Here is an 18,877-nt window from a genome sequence, read left to right as displayed (position 1 = left end):
ACCTGTTAGACATCGCTTAATATGCAATTAAGAAACCAGCAGAGGGAAGCAGACCATAAACAATAGTTTGTGAGTTATTATATTTGAGTCCAGGTTGTTGGCAAAATATCAGACAGCATACAGGAGCGAGACAGATCAGTTGATTGAGTGATATTGCAACAACAATCTCACACTCAATGTCAGCAAGAGTAAGGAAATAACTGAAAGAGGAAGTCAGGAAACGACAAACTAATCCTCAAGAGGGCACAGCTGCAGAAAGGGTGAGCAGCTTCAAGTTTCTTGTTTGTCAATATCTCTGAGGATCTATCTGGGGTTCAACACATTGATGCAATCATGAAGAAGGCATACCTATTGCTCTACTTCATTAGGAGCTTGAGGACACATAGCATGTAGCAAATTTCTACTGATGTACACTGGAGATCAATCTGACTGGTTTCATTACAAGGATCAAGAGGCTGCCAAAGGTTGTAGACTCAAGCCAGTTCTTTCATGGGTGCAACCCTCCGTCACTAAAGACACCTTCACAAATGGTGCCTCAAGAATACAACATCCAACACGAAGGACTTCCATCATCTGGAACATGCCTTCTTATCATTTCCTCTATCTCGTGCCTTAAGACTTGCATTCAATTATTCAGGAACAGCTTCTTCTCCCTTGCCATCAGATTTCTGAGCAGACCATGAACACTCTCTCATTACTTGTCTTTTGCACTATTCATTTTTTGTAACATAACTTTTGTCCTGCACTGTGCTGCTGCAGTACAAACAAGAAATTTCACAATGTACAATATATCATTGATAATAAAACTTAATCTTTATGAAGCGGAAGTTGCTTTTGGGATCATACAGCAATTTCATGGAATGAGTTGTGAACCTGGCAGATTTTAAATACTCAGCTTCATTTAAATTCCCTCAGTTAATTTCCTGATAGAAAGAGGCATCAAGCTAAGAGGTCAAAACAGACTGGACAGCCCAAAGCCATCTCTTAGGACTAGAAACTTGCTGGGAATTTCAGGGTAGCACTCATGCTCCCCAAATTGTTTAAAAAAATTAGGAACATAGCTTTGTGGGCCTGACCAACTACCCAATCTGACATAGCAGTAATGAAAGTTATGGTCAGGGTAAAATTCAAATTTTCTCAGGCTGCCATATAAGTTATAGAACCCTAATTTATGTTTGCTAATTAAAGCTCAGACTGTTCTGTCTTCAAAACTAGATTTAAAATCAGAAATGGAGCAAAGGAAGCAAAAGTAATGCGTTTCACGCTTTTTCCCCACTGCCAGGGGGTATCAGGAAATTGGAAACAGCCAGACTGATCCCTTGTTCAAAAGGAAGACAGAAAATCAGAAGCCAATTAGTTTAACATCTATTGTTGGTAAAATGCAAGAGTCAACGATCAACGAGGAAGCAACTATCCATTTAAGAAAGGTTGATACTACTGTGTAGAGTTCACAAAATGGTTTTATGAATGATAAATCAAATTTGACAAATTTGCTTGAATTCTTTGAGAATCTGGCAGTTGAGTTCATAGACGGGAGCCTGTAGATGTAGTGTATTTAAATTTCCTAAATTTCCACAAGATGTCACAAGAATCTGGTGCATTAATTAAGAGCCCAAGGTACTGAAGGAAGTGCGCTAGTGTGGATTAAAACTGGCTATCACATAGAAGAGGTGGAAGAAATGAGTCATTTTCAGACTGGACTAGAGGGATGTAACTCGTGGTAGGTAAATATTTGTAAGATTGAGAATTTGAGAGCAATGAGGAACTGACAAGAGTTGAGGCCAGCTGTGATCTTAATGGAGTGCTGGGCAGGCTTGGCAGACCTGGAATCTGACTCCTGCTTCTATTTTCTCACTTTGTCATTTATTGAACTCCAAAGAAAAAGTTATCTTCCTACATTCACTCAAAGAAAAATCAAAAATAGTAGAAAGAGCATACCACTGGAATCAGCCTTGAATCTGAGTAAAGGATCTCATTTCTAAGACTCATGAAAGACAAACTACAGGAAACCAGAGTGGCTCTTTATTGAAATCAGAGCATAAAGTACAATTGAATATCAAATTGCAATATTAATCTCAAATATTGAAACAATTATCATTCTTTATAAACTTTAATACTGTAGGTATATCATTTAAAAATCCCAACACCAGAAGGGAATATCAACAGTTCTGAAAAGTTACAGAACTAGAAAAAAAATAGGTACATGGGGATAGAAAAACATGATTTGGATGTTTTCCCTCACAGATAAATTTTGTCCTTTCATCAATTCCAAGATATAAAAACTTTGAAGCTCTATCTTATATTTACAATAAATACTTCTGCACCTGATTTTTTTCTAAATGTTTTTTTAAATACAAACTAGCAAAATCAACTCTGGAAAAGAGATTATTAAATCCCATTAACCATCCAAGATTATCATCACATTACATCCCATTGTTTATTTATAACAAACTTGACCTGTTTAATTAAAAAGTGCACAAGACTTGAAACATATATAACAAGTTTTGAAAGGCTGCACATTTCATTTTAAATTAAGACAAAATTTATACTTTGCTCAGACCAACACTGAGATATGTCTTTTGTTTCTCAATTATCTTAATGTAGCATCAAGTACATTGAAACTTTGACATCAACTCAATCTTATTTTTCACTCCATCTCCAATCTTAGAGGGTGTAGAATTGACAAAGGCAATACATATTTATACCCACTGCATTGGAACAGTTTATAAATAACTCATTCCTTCTAAAAATCTTTGCAGCATGTTGTCTTTGGGTGAGAAAAGCAATAGCCATTAGGTTTATATTTTACAAAACAACGTAGCAGAAGAAAGACAAGCTCAGTCTTCAGGCTTCATGTTTAACCCTGTTTATCCACATTAATGAGCCCAGTCTTTGGGATTTTTCAATACCTCCAGTATTTCTGCCTCTTTGGTACCTTTGGCAGGATTATGCATGTATTCCCATCTGCACAACAAAACAAAGAACAGAACATGAATGTATGCCAGTCCTAACATCCATCTCTATTTTTGAAAAAGACAAGGAGATTTTAATTAAATCTGCGTAACTGGCTGTCTTTGTACCAGTGGTTATACTTTCCTTATCTGCTAAATCTCGACTGTATTTTGTGTGCAGATCACTGGAAATGGAGTCTTCAAAATCACCAGTGAAATGGCTGAATGACCAGGACTGGGGACTGGTAACTGTAAAGTCTGAATAAGGAAACCAGTTTAAACTGGATAAGTTCAATGTTAAATAAAATACAGACAGGAGGGAAAATGAGGCTTCCTTATTGCCTTTTTTATGCCTACTATTTTGATGGGAATTTTGAGCCAATATTGCAAAAAGACTATTGGTATGGGAAAGAATAGATTCCAACTCAAAGTTATAAACTTATCCTCTAACTTCAGAGCTAAAATTTTACACAGTTTCATTAGGATGTTGTAACGTGTCTCCTAAATCCATTCCTTTACCATCAAATGTATGAATTTTAGAATCAAAGTGGTATGACTCAGGCTATTAATATATTATGTTTAACACTACCAAGAAGGGGATGAATTTCCAGAAAATTTTATTAATTTATATACTTAGAGGTACAGTACAGAATAGGCCTTTCTGACCAGTTTAACCATAACTCAATCACAGGGCAATTAACAATGCCAATTAACCTGCCTGTTATGTCTTTGGACTGTGGGAGGAAGACCCAGGCATTCCATGGGATGGATGTACAAACTCCTTACAGAAGGTCCTGAAATAGAACTCTGAATACCAACACCCCGAGCTGTAATAGCATTGCATTAACCATGACCCTACCGAGGTGCCCATTTTCTTCTACTTCACCTTGATCACTATGTTTCAACAAAAAGCAATACATTTTTAATCACAAACAAGAAAATCTGAAGATGCTGGAAGTCCAAGTAATACACACAAAGTAATGCAGGAACTCAGCAAGCCAGGCAGCATCTATGGATGAAGGGCCTCGGCCCAAAACGTCGACTGTTTACTCTTTTCCATAGATGCTGCCTGGCCTGCTGAGTTCCTCCAGCATTTTGTGTGTGTTGCATACATTTTTGATGTTTGTTTAGCATATAGTAATAACCTGCATTTCTGGATGCGCACCTTTCTCTGGTTTGCTGTAATCCTTCTGAAATCTACCCTTTGGCCCAAGTTTCATATCATTTTCTGCTTGCACTCCCTAGACAGACTGATTTTATTGAATCTAAGCCCTGTCCATCACATAACTGTTATCTATATTCTTTCAAAATTGGGGAGAATAGGTAAAGATTAATTTAGATGAGGTATAAAATATGAAAAGCTGCAGGAAAGCAAGGCCGACCATTTGCTACTTTTTATTTTAAACAGAAGAATGGTTACTTTCACAAATAGTACCCATTTGAACTATATAATGAAATACAGTTTGAGAATGCGGCTTTCAGATTTATAAATAACACCACCATCAGGGAAAAATAAGAATGTGAAATATATGACTACCATCACAACAGGTCAACAGCTGATGCCATTTCACTGGCTCTTCACTCAAACCTGGAACATCTGGACAGTGAAAATGCATACATCAGGATGTCCTTTATTGATTACAGCTTGGCATTCAATACTATTATCCCCTCAGAACTAATCAACAAGCTCCAAAACCTCAGCCTTAATACCTTCTTGTGCAACTGGATCCTTGATTTCCTCACTTGCAGACCCCAGTCAGTTCAGATTGGTTACATCTCCACTGTCACCGACAGCATGGATGTACCATAAGGTTGTGTGCTCGGCCCCCTGCTCTACTCGCTCTATACTTACGACTGTGAGGCCAAGCATAGCTCCAATGCCATATTTAAGTTTGCTGACTGTCACTGGCCAAATCAAAGGCAATGACAAACCAGCACATAGGATGGAGAGAGCTGATTATTGACTAAAGGAGAAGGAAACCGAAGGTCCATGAGCCAGCCCAGTCCATCACAGGTAAAGCCCTCCCCAACATTGAACACATCTACAAGGAATGCTGTAGCAGGAAAACAGCAACCATTAATGACCCCCACCATCCAGGCTATGCTCTCTGCTTGTTGCTGCTATCAGGAAGGTACAGGAGCTTCAGGACTCACACAACCAGGTTCAGGAACATTTAACTCTCTGGTCCTCAAACCAGCAGGGATAATTTCACTCAACTTTACTCACCCTGACCCCGAACTGTTCCCACAACCTATGGATTCTTCATCTCATGTTCTTAATACATTGATTATTTATTATTTTTATTTTTGTAGTTACACTTTGTTATCTTTTAATATTGATTGCTTGTCCATCTTTTGTGTGTGGTTTTTCATTGATCTCAGGGTAGTAAATGATGACATATGTACTGATAATAAATTTACTTTGAACTTTGAAATTAAACAAGAGGGTAAAACTAATACAGTTGTTCAATTTCTACATTTATGTAATTCAAAAGAATTAAATTTCAAGAATCTTGAAGGATATGTTACTTTAAATAACAGTACCAGCATAATTATACTCAATCCATCAAAGTCCTTGGTATAAAGTATAGCAGAACAAAGCATTTTACACTAGTAGGTTAATGGACAAAGACAGTGAAAGAATTAGCATTTGTAATTAACCCTTACCTAGCAGTCAGTGGAAGAGACATCAAAATGCTTTCAATCCTGGATCCTGGAGTTGCCAGACCAAATTTTGTTCCTCTGTCATAAATTAGGTTGAATTCTACATATCTGAAAGAGATCACCAGGAAAGAACAAATGACAGCAGGTAGGAAAGGAGGAAAATCTGAGGATACACTGTAGAATTTTTCAATTTAGAGATACAGCACGGAACAGGCCCTTCCATCCCAATGAGCCACGCCACTCAGCAAACCATTTATTTAACATTAACCTAATCACAGGACAATTTACAATGACCAATTAACCTACTATACAATAGGTCTTTGGACTGTAGGAGAAAACCAGAGCACCCAAAAGAAACACACAAGGTCACAGGGAGAACATACAAACTCCTTATGTTAGATTATACACAAACATCCCCATAAATGCTCCTTGACCTGCAGAGTTCCACCAGCATTTTCTGTGTTCTGCAAAATCTGGTATGCTTTTGACTGAACATACAGTGCCACCTACTGGAACTCCTCTGCATCATTCCATTCTAGAGAAACATTTTGCTTTGCTTAAATTTTTACTTGCCACCTCTTTTCTTCCTGCTTATCCTTGTCCTTTCAGACATGGAAAAAATGCAGAGGCACACAAAAGCTATTCGCCTTCAAGTTCCTACTCTAATAATTTTAAGTTAAAAAAAAAGATTTAAAGATTTACTTTATTTGTGATAAGTACATCGATAAATCAAAATATACAGTGAAATGTGTCATTTGTGTCAACAACTAATACAGCATTCCCAGTAATTACTAACCCTAACCTGAACGTCTTTGGAATGTGGGAGGAGAGCAGAGCACCCAGAGGACACCCACATGGTCATAGGCAGAATGTACAAACTCCTTAAACAGCAGTGGGAATGAACCCCTACTCCTGATTGCTGGTGCTTCAAAGCATTATGCTAACAGTGCTGCCCCACCAAATTTTTTTTTGAATTTCAAATACTCTGCATCAGGACAACCTCCAGTGAAGGCATTTAGTAAGAATATCTCACGTAGATTGGGCCTAATGATTTCAGTGCACGACCTATTAGTTTCATATCAACCTGTGATAGAATAATCTAAATTTTGCTCAAGGAAGGACAGCCAAATCTTGCATCAAAAACAGCTGAGAAACCCAATCAACACACACAAAATGCTGGTGGAACACAGCAGGCCAGGCAGCATCTATAAGGAGAAGCACTGTCAACATTTCGGGCACACAATCGTTTTGGAAAACACAATGAAGCTTTTTAAAAAATATATATTTATTGCATTTCATATTCTTTCCCCGGTGAAGGCAGAGCTGCTGATTTGAAGGGCTAGCAATACCTTGACAACTCTCTAAATACCAGGAAATGGCAGATATTATCACTACATAGAAATGAGGATTGTGCCATCAATGGATATGGAAACCTCATGGGAAAGCAGAACTGAGGCAAAGGATCAGTCATGGCTGAGGAGTTAAGAGAAGAAGGCACCGTGTCACAATAAGGGATAAATAATTCAGGACTGAGGTGTGGAGAAATTAATTTGCTTAGTGGATGGTGAGTCATTGGAATTCTCTAACCTGGAATACAGACAGAGGCTCAGTTAATGTGGTGTGGGGCAGCATGATGCCTTCTCTTCATGCTGTTCTTATGCCTCTATAATCTTAAATTCCTAAATGCAACATTTCATTGTTCTACTCACAATTCAAAAGCAAAAATCATAAACAAAACAGGATGTTCTTCCTTGATCAAATTTCCAGGTGCAAGGAGCATTACATGGGGCACTAACACTTCTTGCAATTAATCAAACTTATAAAACCTTTAGACTAATTTCTGATTTATAGAAAGCGCCCCTTTAAATCAACACCTCTGCATCACAAAGCTGTCAAATTAACCAATCTCCCCAATCTACATGGAAAAATCTATGGCTACACTATGATTCTGTGGAACGTAAGGAAATTTCGTAATGCTTATCCACTGCTATTCCTCCCTATTAAAATGGTTCATATCTTGTGGAAATGCACTTTGCCTTTGTCCTAAAAACTTTTTTGGCAAAACAAGTAGAATTGGAATACCATTACCCAAGAGAGTAGCTAAAAGGGGGAAGTTACATATTAGCATCTAGTTAAATAACTAATATAACCATCTACACATGCATTGCATCACAGACTTAAGAGCTTATGAATTATAATGATGCTACAAATCATATCCTGGCAGCACACAGGCACAAGTAGTTTTGCTTTCTCACAGCTTCAGCAACCCGGGATTTAATCCCTTATTTCCTATGCTCTTTTTACGTAGCTTGCATTGATTTCCTCCAAGTGTTCTGGTGTTCCTCTCACATTCCAAAGACACATTGGTAGGTTATCTGGCTACTGTAATTTAACCCTGGCAGGAGATTCACAGGGGAGTTGATGGACAAGTGCAGAGTAGCTTACAGGAATTAAGAGTAATGTGACTAATGGGATTGATCTGTGAGCAAGCACTGATTCACTGGGCCCAATGGCGGCTTCTTTGTCACAAGGAAAAAAAAAGTCCCAAGGGACATTACAGGCTGCAGATTGCAACGATAGTAGTTCAGAAGTAGTACATCCAGAAGTTTTGTAAATAGCCTGCTAAACTTCGCCATATATCACCAGTGCCATCTTGTATATTAATAAGAACATAATAATAATGTCTAAAAATAAGAACATATTAAATTACTACTATATTAACTTCAGTGAAACAAAATGCGGTGAGTTATTTGCAGCTACTTAACAATTGCACACCTTGATATTTTTGACTACAATAAAAGCTATAATAGGTTATTATATTGAATCATGGGTATGAATTACTATCATTTAAGAAAGCTATCAGATGGAATACTGTCCTCACACCATGGCGAGTTTGTTTTCTGTAAAGAAAGATATGAGGACATTACTGAGAAAACCTCTCCCACAAAAAAATGACAGCAACTGCTGGCATAGAATTGAAGATTGTAAACGTGCTGCTTATCATCAAGGCAGTTAAGTGTCAAGGCCAACACATTATTTTATTCCACAGAGCAAACACGAGGAAATCTGCAGATGCTGGAAATTCAAACAACAACACACACAAAATGCTGGTGGAACACAGCAGGCTAGGCAGCATCTATAGGGAGAAGCGCTGTCAACGTTTCGGGCCGAGACCCTTAATTGCAGATCATGCAAAACTTGACTCAATTTTATGTTTGTGTTTAATATTAATAATCCACAGATTATTTGATATTAGTGTTTTTAGATCCTTATTATGTGCAAATTTGCCAATACGTTTCTAATGTTACAATAATATTTCAAGAGAGCTTAATTAGGAATATATAAAGAACTGTATTAAAGAGAATTACAACTATCTTTTAATGGGGAAAGAATATAATTTTAAATTACCACATAATGACCAGATTATCAGCTTCTGCAAGGTATCTTCCTTCTTTTAAGGATTTTGTTCAACATACCTGCCTCTGCGGAGCTGCTGCCATGCTTTCTCCTCCGGTGTAAAAGAGTCATAGAGGTGTTTCTTCACAATGGGAATATAGCAGGGAACCACTGCCTGAGCACAGCTACGTACAAAATTCAACAACTCATCCGCTGAGGCAGAATCTAAGTCATCAAAAAATATGCCACCTACTCCCCTCCGCTCTCCACGATGCTTGATGACAAAATAATTATCACACCTTTATGTGGGAAAGTGGGAAGAAGGTGGTTACATATTGATATGACATTTCTAATTCCTTTCTCACTCATTTCTGCGATACCTAAACAATACAATAGTGTTGCATATGATAACATACACATTAACATAATTATAATTGTAATTCCTACCTTGGGACCAGAATTAGAGTGTAAAAATGATTATAGGGCTGGAGAAGATTACAAACTTCATAAGAATGGACTTACGCATTAAAAATGCAAAAGCAAACACAAACAACCTGTAATGTAAGGGGTTTTGAATTACAATGAATTCCAATTAATTGGACCATTGGTTAGTTGGGGTAGCCGTTCATTTGGGACAACTCTTGAAGAACAAAAACTAAATTGAAAAAATAGCCAGGATTCCCTTCGTTTATTTGGAACACAATGCCACTTAATTGGAGCAGGAGACTGTTGCTGAACAGTTTCTAACTAGCATCAATCACATGCAGTCGTGTGGCCGTTCACTACGCTGTGCTTGGAGCGATCAGGTTTTAAAATAGCGTCAGTTGTATGCGTTTGTGTTCAAAAAGCAGTGACTTTTGTTACTGGTAAGAAATAAGCAGTAAACAGTTCGGAATTGTTTTGCGGTTTCAAGTATTCAGGTGCTAGAAATGCCTGGGAGTGAAAATCAAATGATTTCAATACTTCAACAAGTCAGCAATTATGAAAACTGCTCTTGAAGATTTGAAGGATGCAATTGTCTACAGCATTGTATGAAGGCAGTCCATTATCTGCACTAGGGGTCTGCACTGATTTTGTTCATTTACAGTCAAAAGAACAGCAGATGAATTCATCTATCGATATTAGGAACTAATAGTTTTACAGTACCGTAGAAGTACTGTACCGGTAGTGGGCTGAGTAATTCTATATTTCATTTAAATACATAAATTGTTACTCAGTTAAATGGTAGTTTGTCTGTTTTTTTAATATCTTAACTATTTCCGTGACACTATGGCTAATTGGGGCAAATGCTTAATTGGGCCAAAACATACTCTACCTGATCTGTCCCAATAAACCAGAATCTACTGTATTACATATTGAATTAACAGCACTAAGTGATACAGTACCAAGAGAACCTTCTGGAATACCAAATCTATAAAATTGGTTCACACTGGGATGCAGCCTGCAAACTTTCATATGAAAGATCCAAGATATTGTTCCAGCAAATGTGGCATTTATCCGACAAATTAAGGCAAATGATAAAACACCCCCAATATCAAATAATATGGACAGCTGCCAGAGTGAGTATTAGTAGACTGATACAAGAAGATAAAAGATCAGTGCTGAAGAGGGGTCGACTGTTTATTCTTTTCCATGGATGCTGCCTGACCTGCTGAGTTCCTCCAGCATTTTGTGTGTGGTTAACTTGCAGTACAACTCAGTTATGATCACTTTTTCTAGATATAAAAACACTTTCTGCAAAATACAAAGCAAGCCTGTGCTCTTCTATATGCACATTCTTGTATAATTGCATTGGATGTCGTGCACTTCCAGCACAAAACAGGCATCCCAAATGGTGCTCTTCCTTAGACTTGAAAAACAAATGCAATCTCACCAGAATGTTTTAGGACAAGCATGCAAGGTCAGTAGAGAAGAGCAAAGATACAGATGCTGAAATAGTCCACAATGGAAGAACACAGCAGTAACTAGTTCTTAATAATACCTTGCAGTTTTGGATATCTTCTTTACAGAAGTAAAAATTGTAGTGGAGAAAGAAAAAAGAAAACAAATCAAGGACAATTATGGAGGGAGCATTATTTTGGTTTGTTTGCATAAAATAGGAAGATCTTTTCTTCAGCTAAGAGTAATTATTAAATTATTTCTGTATATGAGAATATGTTCAAGTGCCAACTACTAATGTAAAATGTTACCAATATCAAAGTTCATCAAAACAGAGTTGGTGTAATTTTACTATTGTTCTACTGAAGGAACTCAAACTTCAGAAAAATTAAAGATGAAAAGTGCACAATAACGTTTTAATGCATTTGACATCACATCATTAACTTCAAGATTGCACTCTCACAGACTAACTCACACACTACATGTTTAAATACAAACTTATACCATCACTGGGGTGAAACGAATGACATTACTGTGAATTCCGACATGATCAGCAAGGATGCTAGAAAATGATAAACTAACAACCAAAGACTGAGCAACGTAACACAGCCCCACATGGTTGATCATGATCAAAACGTGCAAACTCGGGAGCACTCAAACAATTGGATGCATAGGAAATCATACAGCTTGTTACTCATCCTCAGTAGTGAGGAAGGTATCAGTTTTAAACAGAACGACCCACCCTCTACAAATTAGCAAGCAACCGATAAGGACAGACCAACTAAGCCTTTTGTTTGCCCCTGATAATGACTGCCTCGCCCAAAGTTACAGTGACCGGCCTTCACATATAGAGTTCAGGCATAATCTTACAGATTCCAAAAACATTCAGTTATTTAGCTCTGTAACGACTCTGATCAATGTGTCCAGGTCAGAGAACTGCAGGCTTGAATACTAATCTGCATCTCCCTTACTGCTGACATTGCTTGTCTACTTGTTTTTCTTCTCAATGACTTCCATTTCCCCTCCTCTTTTTTCCGTCTTTCAGCGCAAAGATTAACAAACCATTTGAACACTCCCAAAGCAGTTGAATATTTACCAACCCATCTATTATCTTCTGCACTACACGAGGCCAAAGCTATTGATGAGCGATTTTGAAAATCACCCTACATCGACTCTACAGTTAGAAATTTTTTTCCACAGCAAATTTCCATTCCAACAAAAAAAACTCAATATTTGTTAAGGATATATTATCTATTTTACCTATCTTTTTTTTTAAAAAAAGCTGGTTAATAAGCCTATATCGACTCTGCACTTAGAATTTTATGCAGCAAATTTCCAGTTAGACAAAGAAGAACATTATTGTTTTGTTAAGAAGGATATGTTATCTATTATGTTATCACTCACCATTTTTTAAAAGCTGGATAATAACTTTTACCGTGTTTGTCACAGGCCTCCTTCAGAGTTTTGTGGAAATGTATAGCGTCATCTTTATTCAGGTAAGTAGGGGTAAGGTCCGTTCCTCCCCCAAACCACCATGTTTTTTGACCTAGCAGATGAAAATTTACAAAACCTAGTTGGTAGCCAACAGCAAGATATTTCATATTTGAACTATTATTCACAATTTATAGTGGTGACTCTTTGCTCTTTAAATGGTTTTTTCATACATCATGAGCCAAAACTGAACACTTTAAGCCCTACCACAAATATGCCAACAAGTAGAAGTTAAAGACTGATCAAAGACATCATCAGCAGTCCTCTTAGAAATGAATTACACTAACTACGTGCTGACCAATGAACTGGGTTTGATTGTGTGTTTGGCGCTCACTCCAAAAAACGTTTACAAGAGAAGAAAATCACTGATTATGCTTAGAATGTCACCACATATTCCCCTCTGACAAATCATTAGCCTCACGTGACCCTGATCAGGCCCTAAGCAGGTGCTACACTGCCCAAGGGTGATCTGCAGGCTAGCGGAGGGAAAGAGCACCTTACATCTTTTTTGGTAGAGACGTGTCTCCATCCTGCCACCCTAATAAAGCATTTCAGATAAAATATTAACAGATACCATATAAAGAGAGCTTTTGGTACATTGGCCTTTATAAATCAAAGTATTGAGTATAAGAGTTAGAATGTTATGGTGAGGTTGTATAAGGCATTGGTGAGGCCGAATTTGGAGTTTTGATGTCCAATTTTGGTCACCAACTTACAGGAAGGATATTAATAAGCTTTAAAGAGCGCAGAGAAGGTTTACAAGGATGTTGCCGGGACTTGAGAAACTGAGTTACAGAGAAAGGTTGAATAGGTTAGGACTTTATTCCCTGGAGCATAGAAGAATGAGGGGAGACTTGATAGAAGTATATAAAACTATGATGGGTATAGATAGAGTGAATGCAAGCAGGCTTTTTCCACTGAGGCTAGGGCAGAAAAAAACCACAGGACATGGGTTAAGGATGAAGGGGGAAAAGTTTAAAGGGAACATTGGGGGGGGGGGCTTCTTCACACAGAGAGTGGTGGGAGTGTGGAATGAGCTGCCAGATGAAGTGGTAAATGCTTTTAACATTTAAGAAAAACTTGGACAGGTACGTGGCTGAGAGGTGTATTGGAGGGATATGGGTCAGGTGCAGGTCAGTGGGACTAGGCAGAAAAATGGTTCGGCACAGCCGAGAAGGGCCAAAAGGCCTGTTTCTGTGCTGTAATATTCTATGGTTCTAAATTAGCAATATACCATTGAATATATAGAATATTTTATTGTAGATAATTACCATCTCCTTCTTGAACTTCAAAATATCGGTAGTTGAAATGGATTGTTGGAATGTGAGGATTCTTGGGATGGATCACAGAGCTCACTCCCATGGCACAAAAGGGCAGTTTTCCTGCAAACCAAAGCATAACGTAACAAAAGGTGACCATTTGCCTGTTTACAGAAAGCTCAATTTTACACATTTATATCCTGCACCAAAGCCAAAAGGTCTAAGCTTATTAAAAAATCCTTTCTTGGCACAGATGCTCTTCAAATCAAAGTAGGTAACAGAGGTATTGTGCTGTTAAGAATAGACTACACACTGGTTGACAGTGGCAACTGGTCTGAAAATATACTTCCGTAAATAGGCCTTGAGCTTTACCACAAGGAGGCCAGTGGTACAAAACAAAAACTCGAGCTGTTGGTCCCCACCACTGTGTCTACAAGGGGTGGTGCTGGAACCCTTGTGGTCTGTAATTTACATAAACAATTTGAATGTGAATGTACAAGGCATAGTTAGTAAGTTAGCAGATGTTACTAAAATAAGTGGAGTTGAAGATAATGTAGAAGGGTGTGGAAAATTACAGGGGGATCTTGACTAGCCAGGAAACTGGGCCGCAGATAGGCAAACAGCTTTCAATCCAGATAAATGTGAGGTATATTTTGGAAGATCGAACCAGGGTACGTCTTATACATTGAACAGTAGAGCTCTGGAAAGTGTTATGGAACAGAGAAACAAAGGAATGTGGAGTTTGCTGAAAGCGGCGACACAGGTAGGTAGAGTGGTGAAGAAGTTATTTGGCACACTGGCCTTCATCAGACATGAACAATGAGCTTAAGAGCTAGGAAGCTATGTAAAGTAACATAAGATGCTGCTGAGGTTGCACTTGAAGTATTGTGTACAGTTTTGTTATAGGAAAGAAGCTTTTAAGGTAGAAAGAGCGCAGAGAAGTTTTACCAGGATGTTACCTCACCTTAGGGCTCGAGTTACAAGGAGAGATGGCATAAACCAGGACTTTATTTCCTGGAATGAAGGGCACAGACATGGTGAAAGCACCTAGTTTTTTCCTCCCCAAAGAGGAGGTGCTAAAAACAAGAGAGCATAAGTTTAAAATCAGAGGCAAGAGGTTTAAACATCAGGTCCCTTTTTTCCCCCAAACACAAAAGGTGGTCCGTATATGGAAAGATCAGCAGACATAGTGGTGAAGCGGGTGCATTAGCGACATATAATCATGTAGATGAGTATTTGTACACAAGAGGTTTTAAGGTCTATGGGGAAACACTGGCAGATGGTACTAATTTGCTGGGCACTAAAGTCAGCATGGACAAACAGGGTTGCAGGGCCTGTTGTGATGCCATACAACTTGATTACATTACCAGAATAATAAAAATGCATGAAGGTACCAGGTAAATGTGAGGTATATTTTGAAAGATCCATTAATACTCAATTTGGAGACAACATGCCAAAGTACATAGCAAATCAATTTACCATATGGTTGCAAAACAAGAATAACAACCCTGGAAGTCAAAGAAAGGAAACATGCAACGATTTATTTAGTTGCCGTGAATCAATTGTTTTGATAGCAGGATTTGTTACACTATTTAACATTTTTGTTTTGCTGGGGAAGGGGAAAATGCGGATGAGATGTGTGCATCAAAATTTTTGAAGTTATTTGCAGTTTTTCAATTCCAGTTGACTGGTTTGTATGCAAGAAGCTGCACAAAGTGTGAAGGACATCAAGAAAAATTGGATTAAGTGAAAAATAATTTTCAATGACTTGTTTGAAAGAAAATCCCAATTTTGGAGTAACACACAAAATGCTGGAGAACTCAGCAAGTCAGGCAGCATCTGTGCAGAAGAATAACAAGCATTGTGTGTGATACTCTGTATTTTCAGCATCTGCAGAATCTCCTATGTTTATGCTCCAAAATGGAGACACTGATTTCACAGTATTAACATGCTGTACTTAAATTGGGAGGTTGAAGGCGCCCCAGATCGCAGATCTCAACCAGAGCTAGAGCACTCCAAATACCAGGTAAGTAAGGATGGAATTGTCAGAAAGTGCAAAAGTTCTGAATGATAGATCAGGTAGCAAGGTCACAAACCACAGAAGCATTGATGGAAGGGGATATGTGGTACACAGACCTCAGGAGTACTGTGGCTGAGGTCGGAGTTCAGGAGGAGAGATCAATGATTGGTGTGGCAGGGTAGCATAGTGTTAACACAACACATTACAGTGCTAGCTGTAAGATTAGGGTTGATTCCTGTTGCTGTCTATAAGGAGTTTGTATCCTCTCCGTGTCTTCTCTGGGTGTTCCGGTTTCCTCCCACATTCCAAAGATGTACAGTTAGGGTTAGTGAGTTGCGAGTATGCTATATTGGCACCAGAAGTGTAACAACATCTGTAGATTGCCCAGCACAATCCTCACTGATTTGATTTGATGCAAACAACACATTTTACTGTATGTTTCAATATACATTTGATTAAATAAAGTTTTAATCTTGAAGGTCTTAGGAGTACAGTTGTAGCATTAGGGATGGAGTGCTGCCACAGGAATGGAGAAACTTTCATCACTTTGAGGTTATGTACAACTACTCCGTTTAATCCTTCCCTTACCATCTTTGGGCTTTAGTTCTTTTCCTCTGCTCCTCATCTGCTTTGCAGCTTCTTCTGAAAGATTGCCATATACCACAGAAACATTGACCCCGGCTTTCTCAAACACCTTCCCATCTTGAAGCACACAGCTTATACCACCACCACCTGCAATTATAAAGAATCACAATGAAATTAATTCAATCTCCAAGGTCATGCTTTTGTAATGAATACAAAGTACTTACATAGAACATTCACCCTAAATGATATTTTCAGTTGTCTTTAAAAGGATTGTGGAAAACAACAGGTGTTTCTTCCTACAGTTACTACTTTACCATAGCCTAGACTACAATGGTATGCTAAACATTTATAACTAGAGAACTAAGATATAAGCGAGAGGAGATTTAGGTATGATAACACAAAACATTGATTAGGCTACTGACATGTTGCACAACAAAAGGTACACTGTATTTGAAGAAAAGCACACAGAGCAAAGCTTCAAAATATGGAAATCAATTTTACATAAAGTGGCAATAAGGTCCCTCTATCCTGTTGTGTGGCACTAAAATTGTATGAATAATAAAAGCTGCTTTTATTATCTAAAATAAAAACAGAACTGCCGGAGGTACTCAGTATTTCCAGCACTCTAAAGAAAACCGTTTATTTAGAAGACTCTTGCGCACCACTGAGTTACTAAACAATAAAAGCAGCAACAGCTAACAATTCCATGACAAAACTGTCAACTTGCCACATATAATCATGGACAGCGGCGGTCAATTAAACAGCCGGTGAAAGCTAATTAGACAGCACATGAAAGATCCTAGCCTCAACATTAGTGGGGACCACCATGACTACTAAAGACAATGGGAACTACTTTGAGCCAGTATCGTTGACCATCCCAAGTTTTCTTCTGCGATCCACACTATTTCTGAAGCTAGTAACACTAAAACCAGCCAAATCCATGGGGAAACCAATATTCCAGCTATGGTAATGGAGTGCACGTACTTCTGACCTCTTCCATTTCGGTATCCACCCTCTTAATCTCCCGTAGAGTAAAATAAAGGAGGAGCAAAATTCAACCATTTGGGCCCATTCATGAATCAGATATGATCAAGGAGGCCAAGACCTTCATTTCAGAATACTGGTCCCACCTTCTCCCCTATATTTTACTCATCAGTAAATCAAACAGGAGATAGAAACGTTTAATTAATCGGCCACCACTGCCTTCCGTGCTAGAAAATTATAGGTGTTCCCCACCACATAGCTGAAGAAAGCTTTCCTGATCTGGGTTCTGTGGCATATCCACATCCCTACACCGTTTCGGGATTCCCCAGCATCAGGTACTCGCTAATATCGAGGGAATTCTATAGCGTTTTATGAGATGCTCTCTCATACTTTCAAACTCCACGAAACATCAGAGTAAGAGACTCAGTCTCTCCTGGTAAGTCAGTCTAGCCACTCCATAAATCAGCACAAAGACGAGAAAATCTGCAGATGCTGCCAATCCAAGCGACTGGCACAAAATGCTGGAGGAACTCAGCAGGCTCAGCCACATCAGTGGAAAAGAGGACAGTTGACGTTTCTGGCTGAGACCCTTTGTGAGGACAGAGGGTCCGGATGAAAGGTCTTAGCCGAAACGTCTACTGTCCCATTTCCCTCCACAGACGCTGCCTGACTTGCCGAGTTCCTCCGGCATTTTGTGAATCCCTCATGCTTTCCTGCATCCGCAGAATTTGGTACCCGATACCACGGGCCTGTACACTGCTGCAAGATGAACCCGCTCCAGTAATTACATCGACTTGCAATGAAGCCCAGAATACACAAAAATTACAATTCAACGAGTGTGGCTCTATAAGTTGACCATACATTTGTAGAAAGTGACTTGATGATCAGCTCTAGCATTACCCGCTTAAGACCGCAACTGAATGCAAAAATAAATCAAGACTACTCAAAATAGATATAATATCCAAAAATCTATATGTCAGCCAAAGAATAACATTTGTACGCTATATTCGCACACTGCCTTCGTAGTTTCGTTGACAACTGGCTACCCAACAACTTCCTCGATTGTAGTTGAGGCGCATGATTATCAGCACGTAGATTTGAATTGTGAAATACCTTCTTCGCGGTGCCATTGGTCTACTTTGAATGCCTGACCGTCAACCTCAGCCAAGGCTTTGCAAACATCAGCCTGCACCTCCATGATCAGCAATTCCATCTGAGTCCTGATTTCATCCTTGTTTTCCAGCAGTTTGTTGATATCGGTCACCGGATCAGACATGAAGTGGCTGCATTTCTGCAATATTTCATTCAGCGCTTGCTGGTCGCCGCTGGGCGGGCTTTTGGAAGCCATCAGAGCCGGCTTGCGAGTGACCGCAAAGCCGGCGACCGTCGCCCCGACCAGTGCAGCGGTGCCTACCAGGAACCTCCTCCGCAAACCGCCGGGCCGTGCGGTCGCGCCGGAGAAGCAACGGAAGGCGGCCGCCGCTCCTCGCGAAACGGCAATCGCGCCACGGCGTTGCGGAGAGAGAGCCGCGCTGCTGCCTCCCAGCAGGGAGCGGCGCAACGCCAACAGAGCCAGGGGCTGAGACATGGCGGCGAAGCTCCCGGCCGGGTCCCCGTTCCCACTCGGAATGGCAACCCTCCGAGCGGCG

At 39.2% G+C, this 18,877-nt stretch overlaps 1 protein-coding gene across 1 annotated transcript; it reads right to left on the bottom strand.

Moving 5' to 3' along the window:
* Nucleotides 1-2,000: 2,000 nt before the first annotated feature.
* On the bottom strand, nucleotides 2,001-18,877 carry cpox (coproporphyrinogen oxidase). The gene is made up of 7 exons (XM_073045089.1): nucleotides 18,342-18,877; nucleotides 16,248-16,391; nucleotides 13,652-13,762; nucleotides 12,294-12,435; nucleotides 9,092-9,310; nucleotides 5,619-5,723; nucleotides 2,001-2,964 (listed from the first exon to the last, which is right to left on the bottom strand). The coding sequence occupies exons 1-7, from the start codon at nucleotides 18,814-18,816 to the stop codon at nucleotides 2,877-2,879; spliced, it is 1,284 nt and encodes a 427-aa protein (XP_072901190.1). The 5' UTR covers nucleotides 18,817-18,877; the 3' UTR covers nucleotides 2,001-2,876.

This window comes from Hemitrygon akajei, chromosome 5 (genome assembly GCF_048418815.1).
Source record: "Hemitrygon akajei chromosome 5, sHemAka1.3, whole genome shotgun sequence".
Taxonomy (NCBI): Eukaryota; Metazoa; Chordata; class Chondrichthyes; order Myliobatiformes; family Dasyatidae; genus Hemitrygon; species Hemitrygon akajei.
The sequence above is the reverse complement of the archived record's forward strand: the minus strand, read 5'-3'. Positions and strand labels throughout refer to the sequence as shown.

What these genes read in the sequence shown, in the direction of transcription:
- cpox (XM_073045089.1), bottom strand. Translation starts at nt 18,816, where the DNA reads ATGTCTCAGCCCCTGGCTCTGTTGGCGTTGCGCCGCTCCCTGCTGGGA. An exon ending in CCAATGGCACCGCGAAGAAG is followed by an intron (nt 16,392 to 18,341) that starts GTATTTCACAAT and finishes TTATAATTGCAG; the next exon opens with GTGGTGGTGGTATAAGCTGT. An exon ending in TCTCTTCCACTGACTGCTAG is followed by an intron (nt 2,965 to 5,618) that starts GTAAGGGTTAAT and finishes TTTGTTGTGCAG; the next exon opens with ATGGGAATACATGCATAATC.